The 24,359-nt window shown below is 37.2% G+C and overlaps 1 protein-coding gene across 6 annotated transcripts in view; it reads right to left on the bottom strand.

Moving 5' to 3' along the window:
• The window catches only part of ATG7 (autophagy related 7), a 247,781-nt gene that overhangs the window by 121,307 nt on the left and 102,115 nt on the right, over nucleotides 1–24,359 (bottom strand). For all 6 annotated transcript variants that reach the window (XM_047835874.1, XM_047835908.1, XM_047835902.1 and 3 more), the window contains one exon: nucleotides 7,424–7,546. In XM_047835874.1, coding sequence (XP_047691830.1) covers nucleotides 7,424–7,546 — 123 coding nt within the window. The remainder of the gene's footprint in view (nucleotides 1–7,423; nucleotides 7,547–24,359) is intronic.

Raw genomic sequence — 24,359 nt, 5'->3', positions numbered from 1 at the left:
ACCTTGGGGCACCTGGGTGTCTCGGTCAGTTAAGCATCCGACTTCGGCTCAGGTCATGATCTCGCGGTCCGTGAGTTCCAGCCCCGCGTTGGGCTCTGGGCTGATGGCTCAGAGCCTGCAGCCTGCTTCCGATTCTGTGTCTCCCTCTCTCTCTGCCCCTCCCCCATTCATGCTCTGTCTCTCTCTGTCCCAAAAATAAATAAACATTAAAATTTTTTTTTTTAATTTAAAAAAGAACACCTCATCTGATTTCAGATAATTCTGGCTCCAACTGCATGCTCATGATTCTGAGTAACACACTAAAGACTCTTAGCCTCTGAGACCTTTATTCAGCCTAGAATGCCCTCCTCCACTTCCCTTCTCTTTCCCTACTCATTTTATTTTATTTTATTTTATTTTTATTTTTATTTTATTTTATGTATTTATTTATTTTGGGGAGAACACAGTGGGCAAGGGGCAGAGAGAGGGGCACAGAAAATCCAAAGCAGGCTCTGCGCTGACATGCTGACAGCAGTGGGTCCAATGTAGGGGTCAAATCCACCAACCACAAGATCATGACCTGAGCCAAAGTCAGATGTTCAACTGACTGAGCCAGCAGGTGCCCCATCCCTACCCATTTTTATTTTTAAAGATAGCCTACTCATCCTTTAAAATAACTGGTGATGTAGTACCAAAATCTATAAAGAACTTATCAAACTCAACACCCAAAAAACAAATAACCCAGTGAAGAAATGGGCAGAAGACATGAATAGACACTTTTCCAAAGAAGACATCTGGATGGGTAACATGAAAAGATGCTCAACATCACTCATCAGCAGGAAAGTACAAATAAAAGCCAATAAGACTCCATCTCATACCTGTCAGAATCGTTAAAAGTAACAACACCAGAAACAACAGGTGTTGACACAGGATGCAGAGAAAGGGGAACCCACTTGTACTGTTGTGGAAAGGCAAACTGGTACAGCCACTCTGGAGAACAGTATGGAGGTTCCTCAAAAAACCAAAAATAGAACTAACCTATGATCCAGCAATTGTACTACTTGGTATTTACCCAAAGGATACAAAAATTCAGATTCAAAGGGGTACATGCGCACCCCAATGTTTATAGCAGCATTGTCAACAATAGCCAAACTATGGAGAGAACCCAAATGTCCATCGACTGATGAATGGATAAGGAGGTATATATGTGGTACATATATAAAGTAGAATATTAATTAGCCAGCAAAAAGAATGAAATCTTGCCATTTGCAATGACACAGATGGAACTAGAAAGTATTATGCTAAGCAAAATAAGTCACTCAGAGAAAGACAAATACCTTATGATTTCACTCATATGGGGAATTTAAAAAACAAAAGAGGTGAACACATAGGAAGGGGAAAGGAACCACAAGAGACTTAATGACAGATAACAAACTATGAGCTGACAGAGGGAGGTGGGTGGGAAATAGGCTAGATAGGTGATAGGTACTAAGGAGGGCACTTGTTGTGATAAGCACTGGGTGATGTATTTAAGTGGTGAGTCCTGACTTCTACTCCTAAAACTAATATTGCACGGTATGTTAACTAAAATTTAAGTGAAAAAAATTATTAAAAGCCAGATGAGAAAAAAAAACTAAAAAAAACCCCTAACTGGTGATGGATGTTAACTAGAATTATTGTGGTGATCATTTTGGAATATGTACAAATATCAAATCATAACATTGAACACCTGACACTAATATAATGTTGTACGTCAATTATCGCTCAATAAAAAATTAAATTAAAAAAATAATTAAATTTTAAAATTTAACTGCAAACTTGTTTCCTTATGTATAAAGCTTTCCTTGGCGTGCTACTCCCCAGGCAGGAGTAACTGCTCTCTGAGCACTTAATATATATAAATGGCTAAAATACTTGTGATGATATTAGAATGCACTATTTACATCTGTTTCTTATATTAGACTATGAGTTCATCTCATTAACTTTTGTATTCAGTTACCAGCACAGGGCTTTCCTATCAAATTTTTTAAAGATGTTCAGTAATTCTTGTCATAAAAAACAGTATTTGTACAAACACATATTTTATAAACAATATATAAAAGTATACAATCATATATAATTATCTGGTTGAATCTTTTGCAATTTGAGTGTTGAGGTGAAAAACAGCCCGAGATGAGAACTGAGCATTCTTGATTGCATTGCTAAAATAAATAAATTGGGACGTTTTCATACAGGATGCAGAATTTTGTATTTTCATTACTCAGTACCTGTTAATGCACTGGGAATCAAATATATAAATTAAAACTCTACCTCCACACAGATATGTATATATTTTTTGATATATATGTTTATTTACACATACATATTTTTCACAGTAATGTAAAATAATGTAAGGCAATGAGTTTTCTTGTTATGAGGTCCTCTGCTGAGCACTACCTTAAAACACAGTCCTATTTAGAAGAGTGAAATACATAAAACACTTAATAACAAACATAAAGGAAATAATCCACAGTAATAGTAGTCGACTTGAACACCCCACTTACACTGATGGACAGATGATCCAAACAGGAAGTCAACAAGGTAACAATGGCTTTGAATGACACACTGGACCAGAAGGATCTAACAGACATATTCAGAACATACAATCTTAAAACAGCAGAATATGCATTCTTTTCAAGTGCACATGGACCATTCTCCAGAACAGATCACATATTAGGCCACAAAACAAGTCTCAACAAATTAAAAAAAAAAAAGAAGTCATACCATACATCTTTTCTGACCACAATGTTATGAAACCAGAAATCAGTCACAAGAAAGAAATCTGGAAAGAGCATGAACGCATGGCTTTAAATAACATGTTACTAAACAATGAATGGGTCAACCAAGAAATCAAAGAAGAAATTGAAAATTACATGGAAACAAGTAAAAATGAAAACAACAGTCGAAATCTTTGGGATATAGCAAAAGTGGTTCTTTTTTTTTTTTATGTTTATTTATTTTTGAGAGACAGAGACACATCATGGACAGGGGAGGGAGACACAGAATTGGAAGCAGGCTCCAGGCTCTGAGCTGTCAGCACAGAGCCTGATGCGGGGCTCAAACCCACAAACCATGAGATCATGACCTGAGCCAAAGTCGGGTGCTTAACCGACTGAGCCACCCAGGCATCCCCAGCAAAAGTGGTTATAAGAGGGAAGTTCACAGCAATACAGACCTACATCAGGAAGCAAGAAAAATCTCAAATAAACAACCTAAACTAACACCTAAGCTAGAAAAAGAACAAACAAAACCCAAACCCAGCAAAAGGAAGAAAATAATAAAGATTAGAGCAAAAATCAATGATAAAGAAACTAAAAAAACAATAGACGAAGTCAATGAAACCAGGAGCTGTTTCTTTGAAAAGATCAACAAAATTGATACATTTCTAGTCAGACTCATTAAAAAGAGAGGGAGAAAGAGAACCCCATTAAACAAAATCACCAATGAAAGAGGAGAAACAACCACCACACCACAGAAATATAAACAATTGTAAAAGAATATCGTGAAAACCTGTATGCCAACAAATTGGACAACTCAGAAGAAATGGATAAATTCCTAGAAACACAGAACCTCCCAAAACGGAAGCAAGAATAAACAGGAAATTTGAACAGACATTACCAGCCATTGAAATAGTAATCAAAAACCTCCTAACAAAAAAATACAGGACTTCACAGGTAAATTCTACCCAACATTTAAAGAAGAGTTAATACTTATTCTCAAACTCTTCCAAAATATAAAAGAGGAAGGAAAACAACCAAATTCACTCTATGAGGCCAGTATCACCCTGATACCACGACCAGAAAAAGATGCTACGAGAAGAGAATTGCAGCCAAATATCTTTCATGGCTATAAATACAAAACTCCCCAACAAAATATTAGAAAACTGAATCCAATACATTAAAAAAAAAAAATCATACACCACAATTAAGTGGGATTTATTCCCAGATGCAAGGGTAGTTCAATATTCACAAAACAATCCACATGATACATCACATCAATAAGAGAAAAGATAAAAACCATATCATCGTTTCAATAGATGCAGAAAAAGCATTTGATGAAGTATAACATCCATTCATGATAAAAACAAAAACAAAACCCTCTGCAGAGTAGGTCTAGAGGAAACATATCTCAACCTAATAAAGGTCTCCTATTAAAAGCTCACAGCCAACATCATACTCACTGGTGAAAAAACCAGAGCTTTTCCCTTAAGGTCAGGAACAAGACAAGGATGCCCACTCTCACCACTTTTATTCAACATAGTACTGGAAGTCCTAGCCGCAGCAATTAGACAACATAAAGAAATAAAGGCATCCAAATTGGTAAAAAAGAAGTAAAACTCTATTTGTGGATGATATGATATTCTATGTAAGAAACCCAAAAGATTCCACAAAAAAAACTACTAGAATAAATGAGTTCAGTAAAGTTGCAGGACACACAATCAATGTACAGAAATCTGTTGCATTCTTACACACTAATAACGAAGCAGCATAAAGAGAAAATAGGAAAACAATCCCATTTAGAATTGCACCCAAAACAATAAAATCTCTAGGAATTAACTTCACCAAGGAGGTGAAAGACTCTGAGAACTATAAAACATTGATGAAAGAAATTCAAGATGATGCAAAGAAGTGGAAAGACATTCCATGCTCATGGGTTGGAAGAACAAATATTGTTAAAATGTCTACACTACACAGAGAAATCTATAGATTTAGTGCAATCCCTTTCAAAATACCAACATCATTTTTCACAGAACTAGAGCAAACAATCCTAAAATTTATATGAAACCAGAAAAGTTTGCAAATAGCCAAACAATCTTGAAAAGAAAAGCAAAACTGGAGGTACTACAATTCTATATTTCAAGTTCTATTACAAAGTGCTAGTAATTAAAGCAATATGGTACTGGCATAAAAATAGACATGAAGATCAATGGAACAGAACATAAACCCCAGAAATGAACCACTATATGGTCAATTGGTCTTTGACAAAGGAGGCAAGAATATACAACGGGAAAAAGACAGTCTCTTCAACAAATGGTGCCAGGAAAACTGGACAGCTACATGCAAAAGAATGAAACTAGACCACTTTCTTTCATCATACACAAGAATAAACTCAAAATGGATTACAGAACTAAAGACAAGACCTGAAACATAAAATCCTTGAACAGAGCATAAACAGTAATCTCTCTAAGATGGGATGTAGCAACATTTTTCTACATATGTCTCTTGGGGCAAAGGAAATAATAGCAAAAATAAACTGTTGAGACTACATCAATATAAAAAGCTACTGCACAGCGAAGGAAACAATCTAGAAAACTAAAAGACAATCTAATGAATGGAAGGATTCCAAATTCCAAGATAATGATTTCAAATTCCAATACTGGAAGGGTTATTAGCTCAAGAGCATCATTTAAATGGAGAATATCACCTAGAAAATACCTTTCGGCAAAAACCAACAACAGTGTTTGTCTCTAGGAAGGAAACTGGGTGGTAAGGAACAAGTGTAGAAGATTTCCTTTTCATGCAAAATAAATTTCATATAAAGTACATTATTTAACTATAAAATTTGTATCCTGATTCCAGCTAGCCATCACTATTAAGAAATGCAGGCCTCGGCACACCAGATCTGATTTTTCAAAGAAGTTAGAAATGGGAAAAATTCAGATTTTTATGTAAAACTCACAAGTTTTAAATGTTGAGTTTATTCAGGATTTAACACACAGGGCAAGCCAAACAAAACACACCTACAAGCCATATCTGGCTCACAAGCCAAACAGTCTACCATCTCTAATCAAAAATTTGATGTGTGGCTTATGATTCCAAACCTATAAATATAATTTAATGGAGGAAAACTTCAAAAAGCAATCTCAGGCTTGTGGATGAAACCATGTCCCCTGCTGCCCCACCATCTATTTAGTCACTATTGCTCTCCTTCCCCTTCTCTTCCTTCTTTGAAAGGCTATTAATGCAACTCATATGCAAAACAAGCCAGATTTTATCAAGGAATCTGTCCATTATCTTAGCATCTGCTCTGTTTTAAAAGGTGAGATTTGGGGTCAATTTCAAGTTGCAATTCATCTAGCCAACAAAAGAGAAGTATATGAATTGTTTCTATCTGGGAAGAAATATTCCCCCAGCCAACTAGTCAAACAATTGCATGGTGGAAAAGACCTGTAAGTTACTTTTCCCTTATCATCAGGCAGTACAGTGCTGCTCAAAGGATAATACAGTGGCCATGACCACCATAACATTCTGAACCCTCTGGGAACCAATCACAGTTCTGGGGAAAATCTCAAAGTCTCTTAAAGTTCAGCAAAGATTCCATTCATCTTCTGAGACTGAAGCTGAGAGACTCTGTGTGGGTCTAACTATTGGCTGTAAGTTGGATACTGTATCTACTGAGCGCCCAGAGGATACCATGGCGAGCAGTGCTCAAACTCAGGACCCCCAGATTGAGTCACGTGCTCTTCCAACTAAGCCAGCCAGGTACTCCAGAACTGATTTCAGTGTTAAAAGTTGTATTAGAGATGTACTATCTTGCCTCTCGGGTGTGCCTACAACTCTCACCTCAGTCTGCTGAGAGTGTCAAAGGATTGGACTCTGGCAGTTCCACCCTTACTCAGGGCTAGCCCCAGTCTGCCCAACAGCAGCTTTAGTTTGCCACCAGCTAGTCCAGTACTGGGCCTGAATGTCTACCCAGTGACCACTAGGGCCTGTCCCAACAGTGAAGACACACAACCCCGGGCAAGGGTGGGAATGGGATGGTAATCAATAAATAGGACTATAGGACTAAAGGCCTCTTTGCAAGTGTTCCACTCCTGCAGGACACAGGCACACAAGGTTTTCCTTATGTAGCTTGTGGAAATGCTAAGACAGGCCATTTTTCCTAAGAACTTCTTCACAGGAAATTAAGATTTGCAATACATTCTAATTGACAAGCAAAGCATAACTATCTCAGGTTGTGACCAGAGAAGCCATTCATGGAGGGTTTGGTGGCCTAAGAAGATGCATCCAATCATGAAATAAAAGCCAGGCATATTCTCTCTGAACATGGCCAGAACCCAGTCTTCCCTGTCTTACATTTTGAGCTATGGACATTAGAGCCAACTCTCCAATGGCTACAGGCATGGTGTTCTTCAGAAAGGACCAGAGGTGCCTGAAAATCAGTAAGCTATACCCCCTTTAATTATGTACATTGGGCACCTACTATACAACAATCTGCACACATGAACATACAGCAATTTCCGAAGGTCCATTCTCCTCTGATAACTAGCAGACTTATTTAGTGATGTTTGTTCTAAGGGAAAAAAAATCCTAATTAACCACTTCCTTACTTTTCCATAAATCTGAACATCAAGTAGGTTTCAAACACATCAGTCCTCAGTACAGAAAGCTTGCTTTATTCTTACCTCAGCAGCTTGGGTCTCTTGATGCAGCAATGTGAGACCGGTCAAGTCTTCTAAGAAGGAATGTGAAGAATTAAACACCTTCGCTAGAAAATTAAATCCTTCTCGTTCATATTGATCAAGAACCTGTAAAACATTAAATTTTTTTAAAAAGGGTGTTGTAGGATTTAAAAGCGTATTATAAAATTTTCACTTCTACAAGCACCTATCAAGAATGAAACTAAAACTAGAAATTAGATGTGAGGATAATAATGCAATCTGGTGGGCAAACATTGGGAGGGCTTAGTATTTACCATTTTCCCCTTTTTGGAAAGAATGACAATATCATCTTCCAATTCAGATGATAATTTTTCTCAAATAAAACGTAAGTTTCATGAAAACTTACTAAAAATTCTAGAAAAGCTACGGTTACCTGATTCTAAATTTCACTTCTTAGGAAAAAAAAATTACAGGCCAGAGAAGAGCCAAGAAAAAAATTAAAAGGGATAAAGGAAAAGAGGGACCAATGGATGGGAAATGTGATCTACTGGCTAGCCATATGTTTTTAAATAACAGAATAGTTTAAAAAGGTAAAAATAAATTTCACCAGGCATGTCACAACAGAGGATATCCAAATGGCCAATAAACATATGAAAAGTTGGGGCGCCTGGGTGGCACAGTCGGTTAAGCGTCCGACTTCAGCCAGGTCACGATCTCGCGGCCCGTGAGTTCGAGCCCCGCGTCAGGCTCTGGGCTGATGGCTCAGAGCCCGGAGCCTGTTTCCGATTCTGTGTCTCCCTCTCTCTCTGCCCCTCCCCCGTTCATGCTCTGTCTCTCTCTGTCCCAAAAATAAAAAAAAAAAAAAAAAAAAAAAAAGAACATATGAAAAGTTGCTTAACATTACAAGTGATTAGGGAAACGAAAACTAAAACCACAAGGAATTCCTACTTTAACCCACCAAAATGGCTAAAATTAAAAAGAAGTTACCAAGTACTGGCAAGAATGTAGAACAACCAGGATTTTCACAGGAATGCAAAATGGGAGAGCTACTTTAGAGTCTTTAACACTTACATGCCCTATGATCAAGCAATTATATTCCTAGATATATGTACCAATAACAAAATGTATTCAGGTATGCATCAGAAGACCCAAAGTGTCTACAGTAGCACTATTTATGATAGTCCAAACTAGATCCTACTCAAACGTCCATCAATAGTAGAATGAATGAACAAACTGGTATATTTATGCAATGGAATACTACTTAGCAATGAAAACAACTATATCTACATGCAACAACAGAGATAACTCTCACAAACATAATGTTAAACAAAAGAAGAGGGAAGCAATATGTACTGTATGGTTACATTTATAAACTTAAAAAAAAAAGAACAGGCAAAAAATGAATCTAAGTCAGGAGAGTAGTTACCCACGGAGGAACTACACATAGAAGGGGCACAAGGAATACTATTTGTTTCTTTATCTGGATGTTGGTGTACTTTGTAAAAAGCCATCAAGTACCTTTTTGTATATATATTTTTCTTCAATAATAAGATTAAAGGCCCACAATCTTGACAGGAGAACAATATGAGTTCTTAGAAGGAAAAAAAAATGATTATCATATTTAAAAATTCAAAGATCACAGGAATTGTGAAAATTAGAAAGGAAACAGTAAAGCCGAATATCTCAGAAACTGTGTCAAAACTCAGAGGAAATAAAGAGATTAATGTATCAAAAAATAGCAGACACTGAAGAGAAATCCGAGAAATCAATTACACATGAATAGAAAGGCTGGAAAAGCAGTAATACTAGAAACAGAAAAATGGGGGAGGGGGGAAGAATAGATATATACCAATCATTATATTTTACTACCCTAAAAATCCCCTGTGCTCTGCCTAGTCATCTCCCACCCACCCCAGCCTAACAACCACTGACCCTTTTACTGTTTCCATAATGGTGCCTTTTCCAGACTGCCATACAGTTTGTGGCCCTTTCAAATGGGCTTCTTCACTTAGTCACATGCATTTAAGGTTCTGCCATGTCTGTGCATGACTCAATAGCTCCTTTTTTTTTTTTAGTGGTAAGTAATATTCTTTTGTTGTATGTACCACAGTTTGTTTATCCATTCACCCACTGAAAGACATGTTGGCTGCTTCTAAGCTTTGGCAGTTGTGAACAAAGCTGCCATAATTAAATAATTAGTTAATTAATTAAGTTTACAAATTCATCCATTCAGAAATAAAAATGTATAAACTCTTCGATCCAGCAATTCCATTTCAAAGACCTTTCACACAGATACAGTTGTCCATGGGCAAAAAAAAAAAAAAAAAAAAAAAAAAAAAAATCAGCATGTAATCATGCTCATTGAAACACTGCAGCAACAAAAGATGAGAAGCAATGACTCTTTAATAGGGGGCCGATTAACAAAATTATGGTGTATTTACAATCAAGGGCATAGTCTAGATCCATTAAAAGAACGGAGTAGCTCTAGAGTATTGATATAAACCTATTTCCAAGACATACGGATATATTAAAAGCAATGTACAGACCAAGCATCTAGTATTAAAGTTTTTGAAATAAAGGTAGAGGAGGAAAGAGGAAGAAAGGGAAATGTGACCTGTGTGTATGCTTGTTCATGCATATAAGATCTCTGGAAGAATACACACATACAACCGGCGTCAAGTAGTTGCCCCTGTAAATTCTTTTATACTGCTTGAATTTTTAAAACCAGGGGCATGCGTGACTTATTTAAATAATAGTAAAATCTCTATTTCCCCCCTAATGCTGGAGGAAGGTCGTGCAAGAGGAAGAAGAACTCTAAAGCTTGATGAAGTTGGAGCAAAGAGGGGGACCCTCCTTCAGCCACAGGAAGCAAAGCAGCTGTAGTGGTGAGTTAGGAGAGTAGGGAACTGGGGGCTGACAAGTTCTGGAGTCTGACAGGAGGCAGCACGGTCATCCGCTGCCAGAGAAGGGGATGAGGTGGACCACAGAGCTTGAGGAGGGTGGTGATGGTCTGGCACAGCTGCATGGGGAATGTGAGAAAGGAAGTGGAGGCCCCTGCTCAGGACAGAAAATAGAAGTTTGGGGGGGAAATATGGTTAAGGACCTATGTAAGCTTGGGGACAGGATAAAGGTACCACAGATGTCAAGGAAATCAAGGGGCTGCTGAATACCTATGAAAGAAGCCAAGGAAGATTAACCTAAAACCTGCAGGGAAGAGGTACACAGGGATTACGGAGGAGCAAGGGGTGACCAGAATGCCTCAAGGCACACAAAGCTGAGCCTTTGGCTGATTAGCTCCAGTAAATTAATCTGACCACCCAATGCCTGGATAAAAAGGCACTTGGTAACTGAATCCCTCAGAATAAAGAGACTGCTTACAAACCAGAATTTTATCTTAGGAAAAATGCGTGAAAATTAAGTGATCTTTTTCAAAATTATAAATACTGTGTGCTTAGTGATCACTTATTTCTAAACGACTAAGCTCACCAACTAGGTATTTTATGCCAGGTGTGCAGTAAGGTAAAAGAAGAACAGGTTGGAAAAATGGACAAAAACTTTGAAAAAAAAAACTGGAATAATTCCAGAGACGATATTATGTTGGACCTTAATTAACCTTTCAGATTTCAAGCCCATGTTTCCACAGATAATTCGCAGTGCTACAAATCTGAAAAGCAGAAAAACTAACAGCAAGAGCAGTAGGAGTGAAAGCCTCCCCCATAATCAGGATGTACAGAAAGTTAAATGCTGAAACGTTATTCATAGCTCTGGCTTCAAAAATATGTGGAAAAACTTAATCCTCCAGGGGCATATTTAATCATGCAAGGGTTTTCTAGTATTCCCTTTATGTGCTGGGAAGTTAATCTGTGTTACGAGTATAAGCAACTTATAAAAGGTACAAGGATATTTTCCCCTACAAACAATTTGACCTTCTTAAAGGGATTTGAAAATGTGTTTTAAATTACCCCCACCCCCAAATGATACCAACACAATGAATTTGAGCACTGCAACAAACTACATAAAGCATATTGCACCTTCTAAGTAAGAATACAGGGTCCTGAGAAGTGTACACATTACATTTTGATAGGTTATAAATACTGTAAAGGTGCTGGGGGAGTTTGCTAAATAGAGAAATAAGAAAGACTTTTTAAATATACAGATATGGATCCTTCCCTGATAAACATGATTATCCTCACCTAACTGTTTTACAAGGCTAGGTTAACTTTACTGGTGACATGCAGACAACTGGACAAAGATGGTACAATCTTTTTTTTAATTCATTTATTTATTTTGAGATAGAGAGCACGAGTGGGGAGGGGCAGAGAGAGAGGGGGGCGGGGAGAGCAATCCTAAGCAGGTTCTGTGCTATCAGCACAGAGCCCAATGCGGGGCTCGAACTCACAAACTGCGAGATCATAACCTGAGCTGAAATCAAGAGTCAGATGCTTCATCAACTGAGCCTCCCAGGCACCCCAAAGATGGTAGAATCTCCTCTTAAGACATGGTTTTAGGAGTATCTGTTCTCTGGCTGAGATTTTCTGTCAACTCTTTACTAGACCAAACCCATACCCCCTAGCTAGGCAGTTAAGTTTCTCCAGAACACTCCAATTTGGGACAACTCTAGAGAATGCCTTTCATAGGGTCTAAGATCTGACAACACCATGCAACGATTTACATTTCATGAGAAGAGATTCATGGCTTAAAACTCTTGTCTATTCTTAAATAAGGATATGAGGAACTAAGTACCTGACCCCCCAAAAATAGCTTCTGTATTTTTTTAGCTTATGTATTTTCATGCAGTGCCTGCAAATCACTTATTTAAAGTCTATGTTGTTTAGAAACTATACTTACTCTAAAAGATTTTAAAATATACATGTGTCCTGGGGTGCCTGAGTGGCTCAGTCAGTTGAGCGTCTGACTTGGGCTCAGGTCATGATCTCACAGTTCATAGGTTCAAGCCCCACATCTGGCTCTGTGCTGACAGCTCAGAGCCTGGAGTCTGCTTTGGATTCTGTCTCTATCTCTCTTTCTCTGTCTTAAAAATAAATAAATGTTTAAAAAAAAAAAAAAAGAATATACATGTGTCCTGATTTCTCAAATACTCAGGGAAAGCTAGCCCAATATTCCAGACAGGGTAATAAAAGAGTATGGCTGGGAGCCACCAAGACTTTTAATTCCCATCCTATGAGAATCCATAAAAGAAGGGTCAAAACACTCCCATCTGAGGTTCAGTCACCCAGTAGTCTGCAGAGGCTTTGCTCCAAGTTGAGGGCAAAACCTTCTGTTTTCCAGTTCTGTTGCTAAGAGGGCCCTTCCAGTGCAGAGAAGCCTCACTTTAGAAAATGAGCTGGAAGCATCACTAAATAAGACCAGGAAACCCGCTCATCAGTTTCTGTCTCTTGACGTCTGGGATTCCTGTCATAATAATAAAAAAGAAACAAAGAAGAGGGAAAAAAAGTTCCGGTTTCAGCAGACCTTAAAGCTGCTGTCCCACCCTCACTGCTCCCAGCTCCTTTCTGGTTCCCTCTTGGTGCTACCCACTGAGAGTGACCTCCTGTCTTCCCCATCAAGGGAGATCTTTCACTTCCATCAAAGTTCAGCTCAAGTACTAGCTCCTGCAGCAAGTCTTGCCTGATCAATTCCACTCTCTAGGATCTTTTCTTCCCTTTTATATTCTGACCTCACTCTCCAGGACACACTAAGTTGCCAAAGGGATTGAAGGAAATGCTCTGTTTCACTATCCCTGGTAATCAAGAGTTGATGGCATTTCCAACTATTGGCCACATGTTCAGTAACTTTGTTTCTGTTTCTATATATGTCAGTGATATAGAGCATATGACGGATGAGAAACAGCTTCATATGGAAACATGTAGCTATCAATCTAACTAAATTTGCTGCTGCTAATTTCCTCTTCCTCTATTGGACACAGGCAGGATTTAGAAGGCCAAACTTCAAAAAAAGAAAGATCTGAGTTCAAGATATGTAATTGCATTACTGGAATACCAAAAATATAGAACAAGTCTCTATGTCTTTCCTTAAAGTCACTGTATAGTGTACAATCTTAGGCATCCAAATGCAAAATGGGTACAACTATAATTTAGAGGATGTGGGAGAGTTCAGGTCAAAACAGCAAATAGTATCAACATCGAGATAACCGATTATGGAATAGAAGTCCCAACACTTTACTATTTTAATTAAACTTCTTATGGTATAACACATAACTGCATTTAAAAAATCAAATATTACAGGGACGCCTGGGTGGCTCAGTCAGTTAAGCAGCCAACTCTTGACTTTTGGCTCAGGTCATAATCTCACATTTCTTGAGTGCAAGCCCCACATCGGGCTCTGCATTGATAGTGAGGAGGCTGCTTGGGATTCTCTCTCTCTCCCTCTCTCTGTTACTCCCCCACCTGTGCTCTTTCTCTCTCTCTCTCAAAGTAAATAAATAAACTAAAAAAAAAAAAAAAATCAAATACTGGAACACTTGAGTGTCTCAGTCATTTGAGCGTCTGACTCTTGATTTCAGCTCAGGTCACAAGTCCAGGGTTGTGGGATCAATCCCCGTGTTGGGCTCTGCACTAAGCATGGAGCCTGTTTAAGCTTAAGATTCTTTCTCTCTCTCTGCCCTTCTCCCCCACTCGTGCTCTCTAACATTAAAAAAAAAAATTATAAAACCAAATATTATATCTTGGTTTTTTTTTCCACATACCAAAATCACAATTCTGCTTGAGTCAACTGGGCAGAAGAAACTAATAACTGGGAATTGACACATAACTGGGAATAATTTGGAAACACTGGGCAAAACACTTCACCTTTTTGAGCCTGTTTGCTCATCTCTAAAATGGGGATGCCACTCCATGCCTGTTTCCCTACGCACTGAGATACAAAAAGGATTTCATGATGCCAATTACTGACAGAGAATGCTTTATGAAGAGAAACAGAAATGCTATGCATTTATTACTTTAACAATGTCATTATTGCCAAATAAGGCTTGATAAATATAGAAAATATGTGACAGGAAGACACATAGAGATGTCATTGATGATAGCAGAGAAAGGACCTCTATAAATCCTCTCTTCCATAAGAGAAAAGAGAACGGTAACAAAGTCTGGGAAGTCTTTATTCAAGAAAACATCTGAATCTCTGTAAAAACAATGGGCTTTGAGGCTTTTAACATGCTCCATTCCCATCCTCATTCCCCCTCCAGCTCAACTGTAGCCTTGAAGCCTGTAGCCTTCAGAATCACAGTGAAAACCAGCCTGGCAGCCACTGGAGGGGGTAGACTGGGGCTGAAGCTCCTTCAAAGTTTTTTTTTTACAGAAAGTGGCCACCTGTTTGGCGGTTCCCAAGGACATCCTGCCTGCATGTTATTTTTATTTGACCTGACTCAGAACTCATGCTGTGTGAAAGCCTTTCTCCCAGGGCTAGTTGTTGAAAAGTATCAGGAGCAACTGTTTAACATCCTGATCTCCTGAGATGGTGGATAAGAGTTGCTGCAACAGTAAGCTAACCAAAGAGCTTAAAACAAAAATCTGGGGAATACCGTAAGAGACTTTGAAAAGCTCCAACGTATTTTTGGGAATCTAGAAGACTGTGCCCAGGCACAGGGTGAGGTAATATGCCTGAAGTTGTGCACATGCTCAGGAAAGATCTGAGAAGGCCCTAAGCTCTCACCTCTAGCTGGCCCTGAGTATTTGTGCAAGCAGGAGATGAGAGGTAAGGCAAAGCTCTTAACTGCCTGGCTCAGCAGTGAAGGCACTCCCCAATACATACACAGAGCACCTCAGCAAAAACTGATTTAGCAGTTCCAGGAGGTTAAGAAAAATCTCTCTCTAATCACTAGATGACCACCAAGCTAACTAAGGAGAAACTTCATGGTTACACAGGACAAAGAACACCAACTTAATGAAAGTAGTTCAGGAAAGTAACTAACAAACAACAACAGCAGCAGCAAAGAACAACAATAAACCATGGCAGGGGAGAGAATCTGATTTCCAGAGTTAACACATTGTATTATTTAACATGTCCAATTCTCAACAAAAATTACTGGATATGCAAAGAAACCAGACAGTATGTCCCATACACAGAAACCAAAACAAATCAAAAACATTCAACAGAAATCATTCCTGAGGAACTTACTAAACAAAGACTTTAAAACTGCTATTTTAAGTAAATTCAAAGAACTGAAAGAAACCATGTCTAAGTATCTAAAAATAAGCATGAAAATGATGCCTCACCTAAATAGAGAATATCAATAGGGAGAAATTATAAAGAAGAGCCAAAGAGAGGGGCACCTGGTGGCTCAGTCGGTTGAGTGTCCGACTTCGGCTCAGGTCATGATCTCACAGCTCGTGAGTTTGAGCCCCGCGTCGGGCTCTGTGCTGACAGCTCAGAGCCTGGAGCCTGCTTCGGATTCTGTGTCTCCCTCTCTCTCTGCCCCTAACCCACTTGCATTCTGTCTCTGTCTCTCTCAAAAATAAATAAACACTACAAAAAATTTTTTAATTAAAAAAAAAAGAGCCAAAGAGAAATTCTGGAGTTGAAAAATACAACTGAAAAATTCACTAGAGAGACTGAAATCAGTTTCAGGCATGGTAAAGAAAGAATCAGTGAATTTGAAGATAGGTTAATTGAAAGTATCCAGAGGCACCTGTGGCTCAGTAAGTTAAGCATCCAAATCTTGGCTTCAGCTCAGGTCATCATCGTACAGTTCGTGGGACTGAGCCCCGCATCGGGCTCTGCATTCTCAGCACGGAGCCTGCTTGGGATTCTCTCTCTCCCTTTCTCTCTGTCCCTCCCTCCCTCTCTATTTCAAAATAAATAAACTTTTTAAAAAGAAAGTATCCAGTCTGAGGGACAAAGAAAAATGAACAAAACCTCAGAGACCCATGTGACATCATCAAGCATACAAACATGTGCCTAAAAGGAGTTCCAGAAGAGAAGGGCAGAAAGAATATTTGAGGAAATAATGGCAAAAAACTTCCCAAATTTGATAAAAAACAGTAATCTACATATCGAAGAATGTATAAACCATGGAAGAATATGTAAATGTAAGTCACCTCCAAGTAGCATAAACTCAAAGAAATCCATATCTAGACACATCATAAACTGTCAAAAGACAAAGAGATGACCTTGCAAATCCAAGAGAGAAATAACCTATCATGTAAAGAGGATCATTAATAGCCAATTTCTCATCAGAACTAAAGGAATCAAAAGTAATGGGATGAAACACTCAGTGTTGAAAGCATAGGAATGTCAACCAAAAATTCCATGTCCAGCAAAACTAATCTTCAAAAGTGAAGGAGAAATTAACACATTCCCAGGTAAACAAAAACAAGATAAACAAAACACATTCCCAGAAAAACAAAATTCATCACCAGCAAACCTGCCCTGTAAGAAATGCTAAAGTGAGTACTTCAGGTTGAAATGAGAGGTCACTAAATAGTAACTCAGATCCACAAGAAGAAATAAAGAACACAGGTAAAGGAAACTACATAGATAAATATAAAAGACAACAAATGCATTTTTCTTTGTAATTATTTTTTTCTTCTATGTGATTTAAAATACAAATAATGCAGGGGCGCCTGGGTGGCTCAGTCAAATGTCTGACTTCGGCTCAGGTCACAATCTCACAGTTTGTGAGTTCAAGCCCCATGTCAGGCTCTGTGCTGACAGCTCACAGCCTGGAGACTGCTTTGGATTCTGTGTCTCCCTCTCTCTCTCTGCCCCTCCCCTTGCTCACACTCTGTCTCTCTCACTCTCTCAAAAATAAATAAATGTTAAAAAAAATTTTTTTAAACACAAATGCATAAAAAAATAAAATACAAATGCAAAAAGCAGTAATTATACATCTGTGTTGTCATATAAAGTATAAAGATTTAATCTGTGTGATAGTAAGCCCAAAGGAAGGGGAGGCAAACCAAGGTACAATGGAGCAAAGTTTTTATCTATTATTCAAATTAAGGTGATATTAAACCAAAACACATGGTTATAAGTTAGTATTTTAATTGTAATCTCTGGAGCAGCCACTGAAAGAATAACTAAAAAAAAGTGTGTATGTATATGAGAGAGAGAGAGAGAGAGAGAACACGGGAATTAAAATGGCACATTAGAAAAGATCTATTTTGGGGTGCCTGGTCCGTTAAGTGTTTGACCCCTGATTGCAGCTCAGTTCTTGATCTCAAGGTTGTGAGTTCAAGCCCCTTGTATTGGGCTTCATGCTGGGCATGGAGCATACTTAAAAAGAAAAAAAAGTAAAATGTCTATTTAACACAAAAAAAGGTGGAATACAGAAAAACAGAGGAATTCAGAAAGAAAGAAAAAAAAGGCATAAGACACATAAAAACCAAAGATCAAAATTGCAGACATAAATTCGATTTCATCAGTAATTACATTAAATGTAAATGAATTAAACCCACCAACTAAAAGGCAGACACGGCAGAATGGATGGATAAAACAAAAAACATCATGCAACTATATGCTGTCTATAAGAGATTCATTTTAGATGCAAAGACATGAATAGGTTGAAAGTAAAACAATAGAAAAAATATTCCACACAGTTTCAATTATGCACTATAAATAAGTTTTGAAGATATAATGTACAGTATGGTGATGACAGTTAATAATACCATATTGCATACCTGAAATTTTCTAAGAGGATAGATCTTATATTAAACTTCTCAACACACACACACACACACACACTCACACACTGGCAACTATGTATAGGTGATGGATATGTTAACTACCTTAGTTGTGGTAATCATTTCAACACATACACACACAGCAAGTCATACACCTTAAATATGAACAATTTTTATATGTTAATAATATCTCAAAAAAGGTGTTTAAAAAAGAACCCAAAAGACCGTTAACTGGAGAGACTATACTAACATCAAACAAAAGACACTTTAAGACAAAAATTGTTACTAGCAACAAAGAAGGGCATAAAATATGATAAAAGAGTCAATATATTGAGAAGATACAATAATTAAAATCTTATGTTATCTATCAACACAGCCCCAAAATACATTATGCAAAAAACAGACAGAATTGAAGGTAAAAATACACAATTAAACAGTAATAGTTAGAGACTTCAATACTGCACTTTCAATAATGGATATAACTAGAAAGATCACCAAACAAACAGAAGACTTGAACATTATATACCAACTAAATCTGATTAGCGTCTACAGAACACTACATCCAGTAACAGCAGGAAATATATTCTCACAAAGGCTAATGGAACATTCTCCAGGATACACCATGTGTTAACACCATAAAACATGACTCAATAAGTAAAATAAGGTGAAATCATAAAATTATGTTCTCTGATCACAATGGAATGAAATTGGGTATCAATAACAAAAGAAATTTGGGAAACTCACAGATACATGGATATTAAACAACACACCCTTAAAGAAATGGATCAAATAAGAAATCACAAGGGAAATTAAAAAATACTTTGAGATGAATGAAAATTAAAAAAAAATAAGACACGTAACATACCAAAAGTTATAAGATGCACTGAATGCAGTGCTCAGAGGGAAATTTATAGCTATAAATTCCGATATTAAGGAAGAGTGATTTCAAATCAATAACCTAACTTTCCAACCTAAGAACAAAACAAAAAAGCGATGTAAACACAAAGCAAGCATAAAGAAAAAAATACAAATAATTGACAAGAAATAAAATCTTTTCAGAAGACAAACAAAATTGACAAAACTTTTATCCAGACTGACCAAATATTGAAGGGAGATGATTTAAATTACCATATCATCCATGAAGAGAGGGGATATTACTGTCAATCTTACAGAAATAAGAATTATATGGAAATACTGTAAACAACTGTATGCCAATACATTAGATAATCTAGATAAAAATGGAAAATTTTTGACGAAGTCACTAAATACTGAAATGACAAAAAAAAAAAAAAAGAAAATCCTAATAGACTCACAAAAACTGAAGAGACTGAATTACTAATCACAAACTTCCCACAAAGAAAAGCTCAGAAGTAGAGGGATCTGCTGATAAATTTTACCAGACATTTAAAGAATTAACCAATCTTTCACAAATACCCCTGAACAACAGAAAAGGAAGAAACATGCCTCAACTCATTTTGAGACCAGAGTTATCCTAAAAAAATTTTTTTCTAACGTTTATTTATTTTTGAGAAGAGAGAGACAGAGCATGAGTGGGGGAGGAGAGAGAAAGAGAGAGACACAGAATCTGAAACAGGCTCTAGGCTCTGATCTGTCAGAACAGAGCCCAACGCAGGGCTCTAACTCACGGACTGCGAGATCATGACCTGAGCCGAAGTCGGACGCTTAACCGACTGAGCCATCCAGGAGCCCCCTAAAAATTTTTAATGTGTATTTATTTTTGAGAGAGCCAGAGACAGAGAGAGGGAGACAAAGAATCCAAAGCAGGCTCTAGACTGCAAGCTGTCAGCACAGAGCCTGAAGTGGGGCTCAAACCCATGAACTGTGAGATCATGACCTGAGCCAAAATGAACAACCTAGGTGCCCCCAGACCAGTATCATCTTGATACAGAACCAGACAGAGACATCACAATTAAAACCAAAGACCAATGTCCCTTATGAATATAAATGCAAGCATCTTTAACAAAATATTAGCAAACTGGGGTGCCTCACTGGCTCAGTCAGAAAAGCATGCGACTCTTGATCTTGATTGTGACTTTGAGCCCCACATTGGGTGTGGGGACTACTTAAATAAATAAAGCTTAAAAAAATTTTTTTTTAATTAGCAAACTGAATCTCCAGAAACATATAAAAAGGATTATAGGGCATGAAAAAGTGAGATTTACCCCTGGAAAGCAAGCCTGGTTCAACATGTGAAAATCAATATAATTCATATTAATAAAGAACAAAAACCACACCATCATCTAAATAGACACAGAAAAAGCATTTAACAAAATCCAACACCCTTTTATATAAATAATAAGCTTGTAATGGAGAATTTCCTCAACTTCCTAAAGGGCATTAATAAGCATCAATATTATACTTAATTGTGAGAGATTGAAAGCTTTCCCACTAACATCAGGAAAAGACAAAGATTCCCACTTTTGCCACTTCTATTCAACACTGTATTGTAAGTTCTAGTCATGGTAATAGGCAAGAAAAAGAAATAAAAGCATCTGTCTAGATTCGATCTGGACTGGAAAGGAAGAAGTAATACTCTATTTTCAGAAGACATGACCTTGTGCATGGAAAAGCATAAGGAATCCATAAACACTCTTAGAGCAAATAAGTACATCAAGCACTCCTCTTGAAGAGTTCATTCTACTCTGGTAGGATACAAGAGCCATATACAAAAATCAATTTTATTTCTACACACCAGCCATGAATTATTCAAAGAAGAAATTAAGAAAACAATGCCACTGATAACAGCATTAAAGGAATAAAATATCTAGGAATAAACTTAATAAAATAAGTGTAATACATGTACACTGAAAACTACATTGCAAAAAATTCTTAATACAAAGATATCCCAAGTTCACCGATTACAAGACGTAATGTTGGTAAGATGGCAATATACCCTAAATTAATCTAACTTTCAGTGTGATCCCAGCTGGCTTTTAGTAGATGGGGACAGATCAGTATCTGATCCTAAAATTCATATGGAAACCTAAGGGACCTAGAATAGCCAAAATAATCTTGAAAAAAGAACAAAGTTGGAGATCTCACATTTCATGATTTCAAAACTTACTAGAAAGATACAATAATCAATACTTGATGGTACCAGCAGAAGGACAGACATATAAATCAATGGAATAGAGTCCAAAACTAAACCTTTCCATTTGTGCCAAGAACAACAAGATAACAGGGGTAGGAAAAAACACTTTTTAACAAATAGTACTGGAAAAATTAAGTATCCACTACATGGAAAAGAATAAAGTTTAACCCTTACCACATACAATATACAAAAATTAACTGAAAATGGATTATTGATCCAAATGTAAGCACTATAATAATTACACTCATAGAAGAAATCACTAAATCCTTATGAGCTTGGGTCCTAAAAGAGTTACATGTGGCAACAAAATCATATTCAACCCACCTATGCCCTCCCCAAATTAGGATGTCATTAATATTAAAACATATTGTGCTTCAAAGGATACATCAAGAAAGTATCTGCAAATTACATATCTGATGAGGGTTTGATATAAAGAACTCTTATGACATCTCAATTAAAAGGCATAAATAACTTTTTTTTAATGGACAAAGGGAGTGAATAGACATGTCCCCCCAAAAAGATAAACCAATGTCCAACAAGCACATAAATAGATACTCAACATCACTGGTCATTAGGGAAATGCAAATCAAAACCACACTGAAATACACCACTTCACACCCAGTAAGATAGTTACAATAAAAAAGAGAAAATAACAAATGTTGACAAGAAGATGGAGAACAAAATCCTCCCACACTGATGGGAATTTAAAATGGTACAGCTGTTGTGGAAAACAGTTTGGCAGTTTTATAAAATGTTAAACAGAGTTACCATATGACCCAATAATTATACTCCTAGGTATACAGCCAGGAGAACTGAGAACATATGTTCAAGCAAAAGCTTACACACAAATGTTTGTAGCAGCATTATTCATAGGTGCTCCAAATGGAAACAACCCAAATATTCATCAGTTGATGAATGGATAAAAAAAATGTGGTATATCCATATAATGGAATATTTTTTAGCCTTAAAAAGAAATGAAGTGCTGACACATGCTACATTATGGATGAACCTTGAAAGCATTATGCTAAACGAAAGAGGCTCTTTGCAAAAGGCTACATGTATGGTTCCATTTATATGAGATGTCCAGGATAGGAAAATCCATAGAGACAGATAGTAGATAAGTGCTTGCCAGGGTGTAGAGGAGGCTGAAAATGGGTGGAATGACTACTAATGGGTACTGGGATTATGAGGTTGGTTTGGGGGGTGATGAAAATACTCTGTAGTTAGTGTGATGGTTGCACAAACTTGTGAATATACTTAAAAACCAAAGAACTGTATACTTTAAATCAAAGTGGTGAATTTTATAATATGTGAATTGTGTTTAATAATAATAAAAAAGATTTATAATGAGCTGTTAGTATGAGGATCCAGTGTAAGGTATCTGTAAAGCAGCTTGAGTAATTAAAAACACTATCTGAAGTGAGGGATGGAGGGGTGGATTGATGGACAGATGGACAGATGCACTTAACCTCTCCCTTACCAATCTGTGGACTACTTCTTAAAAATATGTCGTTTCCAATTAGAGTTGTTTGGAACTAAGTAAGTACCAAGTCTGGTTTATCATCTTAAAAGATCAATAATACTTCTGAAGATTCTTGTAAAGATAAAGAAATATATATAAATGAGGAGAAAGAGAAGAAAAAGGAAGCTCTCCTTAGAAGGTTTCACAACCTTAAAGAGGATCCCTTTTGTACTGCTGGTGGGAATGCAAACTGGCGCAGCCACTCTGGAAAACAGTATGGAGGTTCCTCAAAAAACTAAAAATAGAACTACCCTACCACCCAGCAATTGCACTACTAGGCATTTACCCAAGGGATACAGGTGTGCTGTTTCGAAGGGATACATGCACCCTCATGTTTATAGCAGCACTATCGACAATAGCCAAAGTATGGAAAGAGCCCAAATGCCCATCGACGGATGAATGGATAAAGAAGAAGTGGTATATATGTGTGTATGTGTATATGTATATATATATGTATACATATACACATACGCACATATATATGTATGTATGTATGTATATATATACATATATACACATACATATGTATATATACATATGTATATACACACACATATATATACACATACATACATACATATATGTATGTATATACACACACACAATGGAGTATTACTCGGCAATCAAAAAGAATGAAATCTTGCCATTTGCAACTACATGGATGGAACTGGAGAGTATTATGCTAAGTGAAATTAGTCAGTCAGAGAAAGACAAATACCCTATGACTTCACTCATATGAGGACTTTAAGAGACAAAACAGATGAACATAAGGGAAGGGAAGCAAAAATAATATAAAAACAGGGAGGGGGACAAAAACATAAGAGACTTTTAAATACACAGAACAAACTGAGGGTTACTGGAGGGGTTGTGGGAGGGGGCATGGGCTAAATGGTAAGGGGCATTAAGGAATCTACTGCTGAAATCATTGTTGTACTATATGCTAAATTAAAAAAAAAAAAGGTTTCATAACCTTCAAGTTTTGGGGAGTGGTAAAAAATCAAAGAACTACTGCAGACCCTTTGTGGAAAAGCTAATTTGCCCAACCTCCCTGCCTCCAAAAAAAAAAAAAAAAAAAAAAAAAAGCTAACCTGCCACAAACAACTTTCTCTAAATCTAAATCTAAAATAGCTCTCTTGGGGCGCCTGGGTGGCGCAGTCGGTTAAGCGTCCGACTTCAGCCAGGTCACGATCTCGCGGTCTGTGAGTTCGAGCCCCGCGTCGGGCTCTGGGCTGATGGCTCAGAGCCTGGAGCCTGTTTCCGATTCTGTGTCTCCCTCTCTCTGCCCCTCCCCTGTTCATGCTCTGTCTCTCTCTGTCCCAAAAATAAATAAACGTTGAAAAAAAAAAAATTTAAAATAGCTCTCTTTTTATCTCTATCATAAAAGCAATATAAGGTTGTCTCAAATAATTCGACTTTACAAATTTGAATTGCTTAATGACCATGATATTATAATGATCGAAATATTTATAAATGGATGCTCTAACCAACTAATCTACTTTTTAGACTTACACTATTGCATAGTGTAAATCTGAGGAGGGCTTATTTTAAATACAGACAGAAGTCAACAACGAGGCAAACTGGAGAAATGAAAACAAAAAGCCACTCTAAGAATAATTATAGCCCAAGCCACTCAATACATTCATTTGAGTATTTACAGAGCCTGCTCTAGATTACAGACATCTTGGG

The sequence above is a fragment of the Prionailurus viverrinus genome, chromosome A2, assembly GCF_022837055.1.
Source record: "Prionailurus viverrinus isolate Anna chromosome A2, UM_Priviv_1.0, whole genome shotgun sequence".
In the NCBI taxonomy this organism is placed as follows: Eukaryota; Metazoa; Chordata; class Mammalia; order Carnivora; family Felidae; genus Prionailurus; species Prionailurus viverrinus.
The sequence above is the reverse complement of the archived record's forward strand: the minus strand, read 5'-3'. Positions and strand labels throughout refer to the sequence as shown.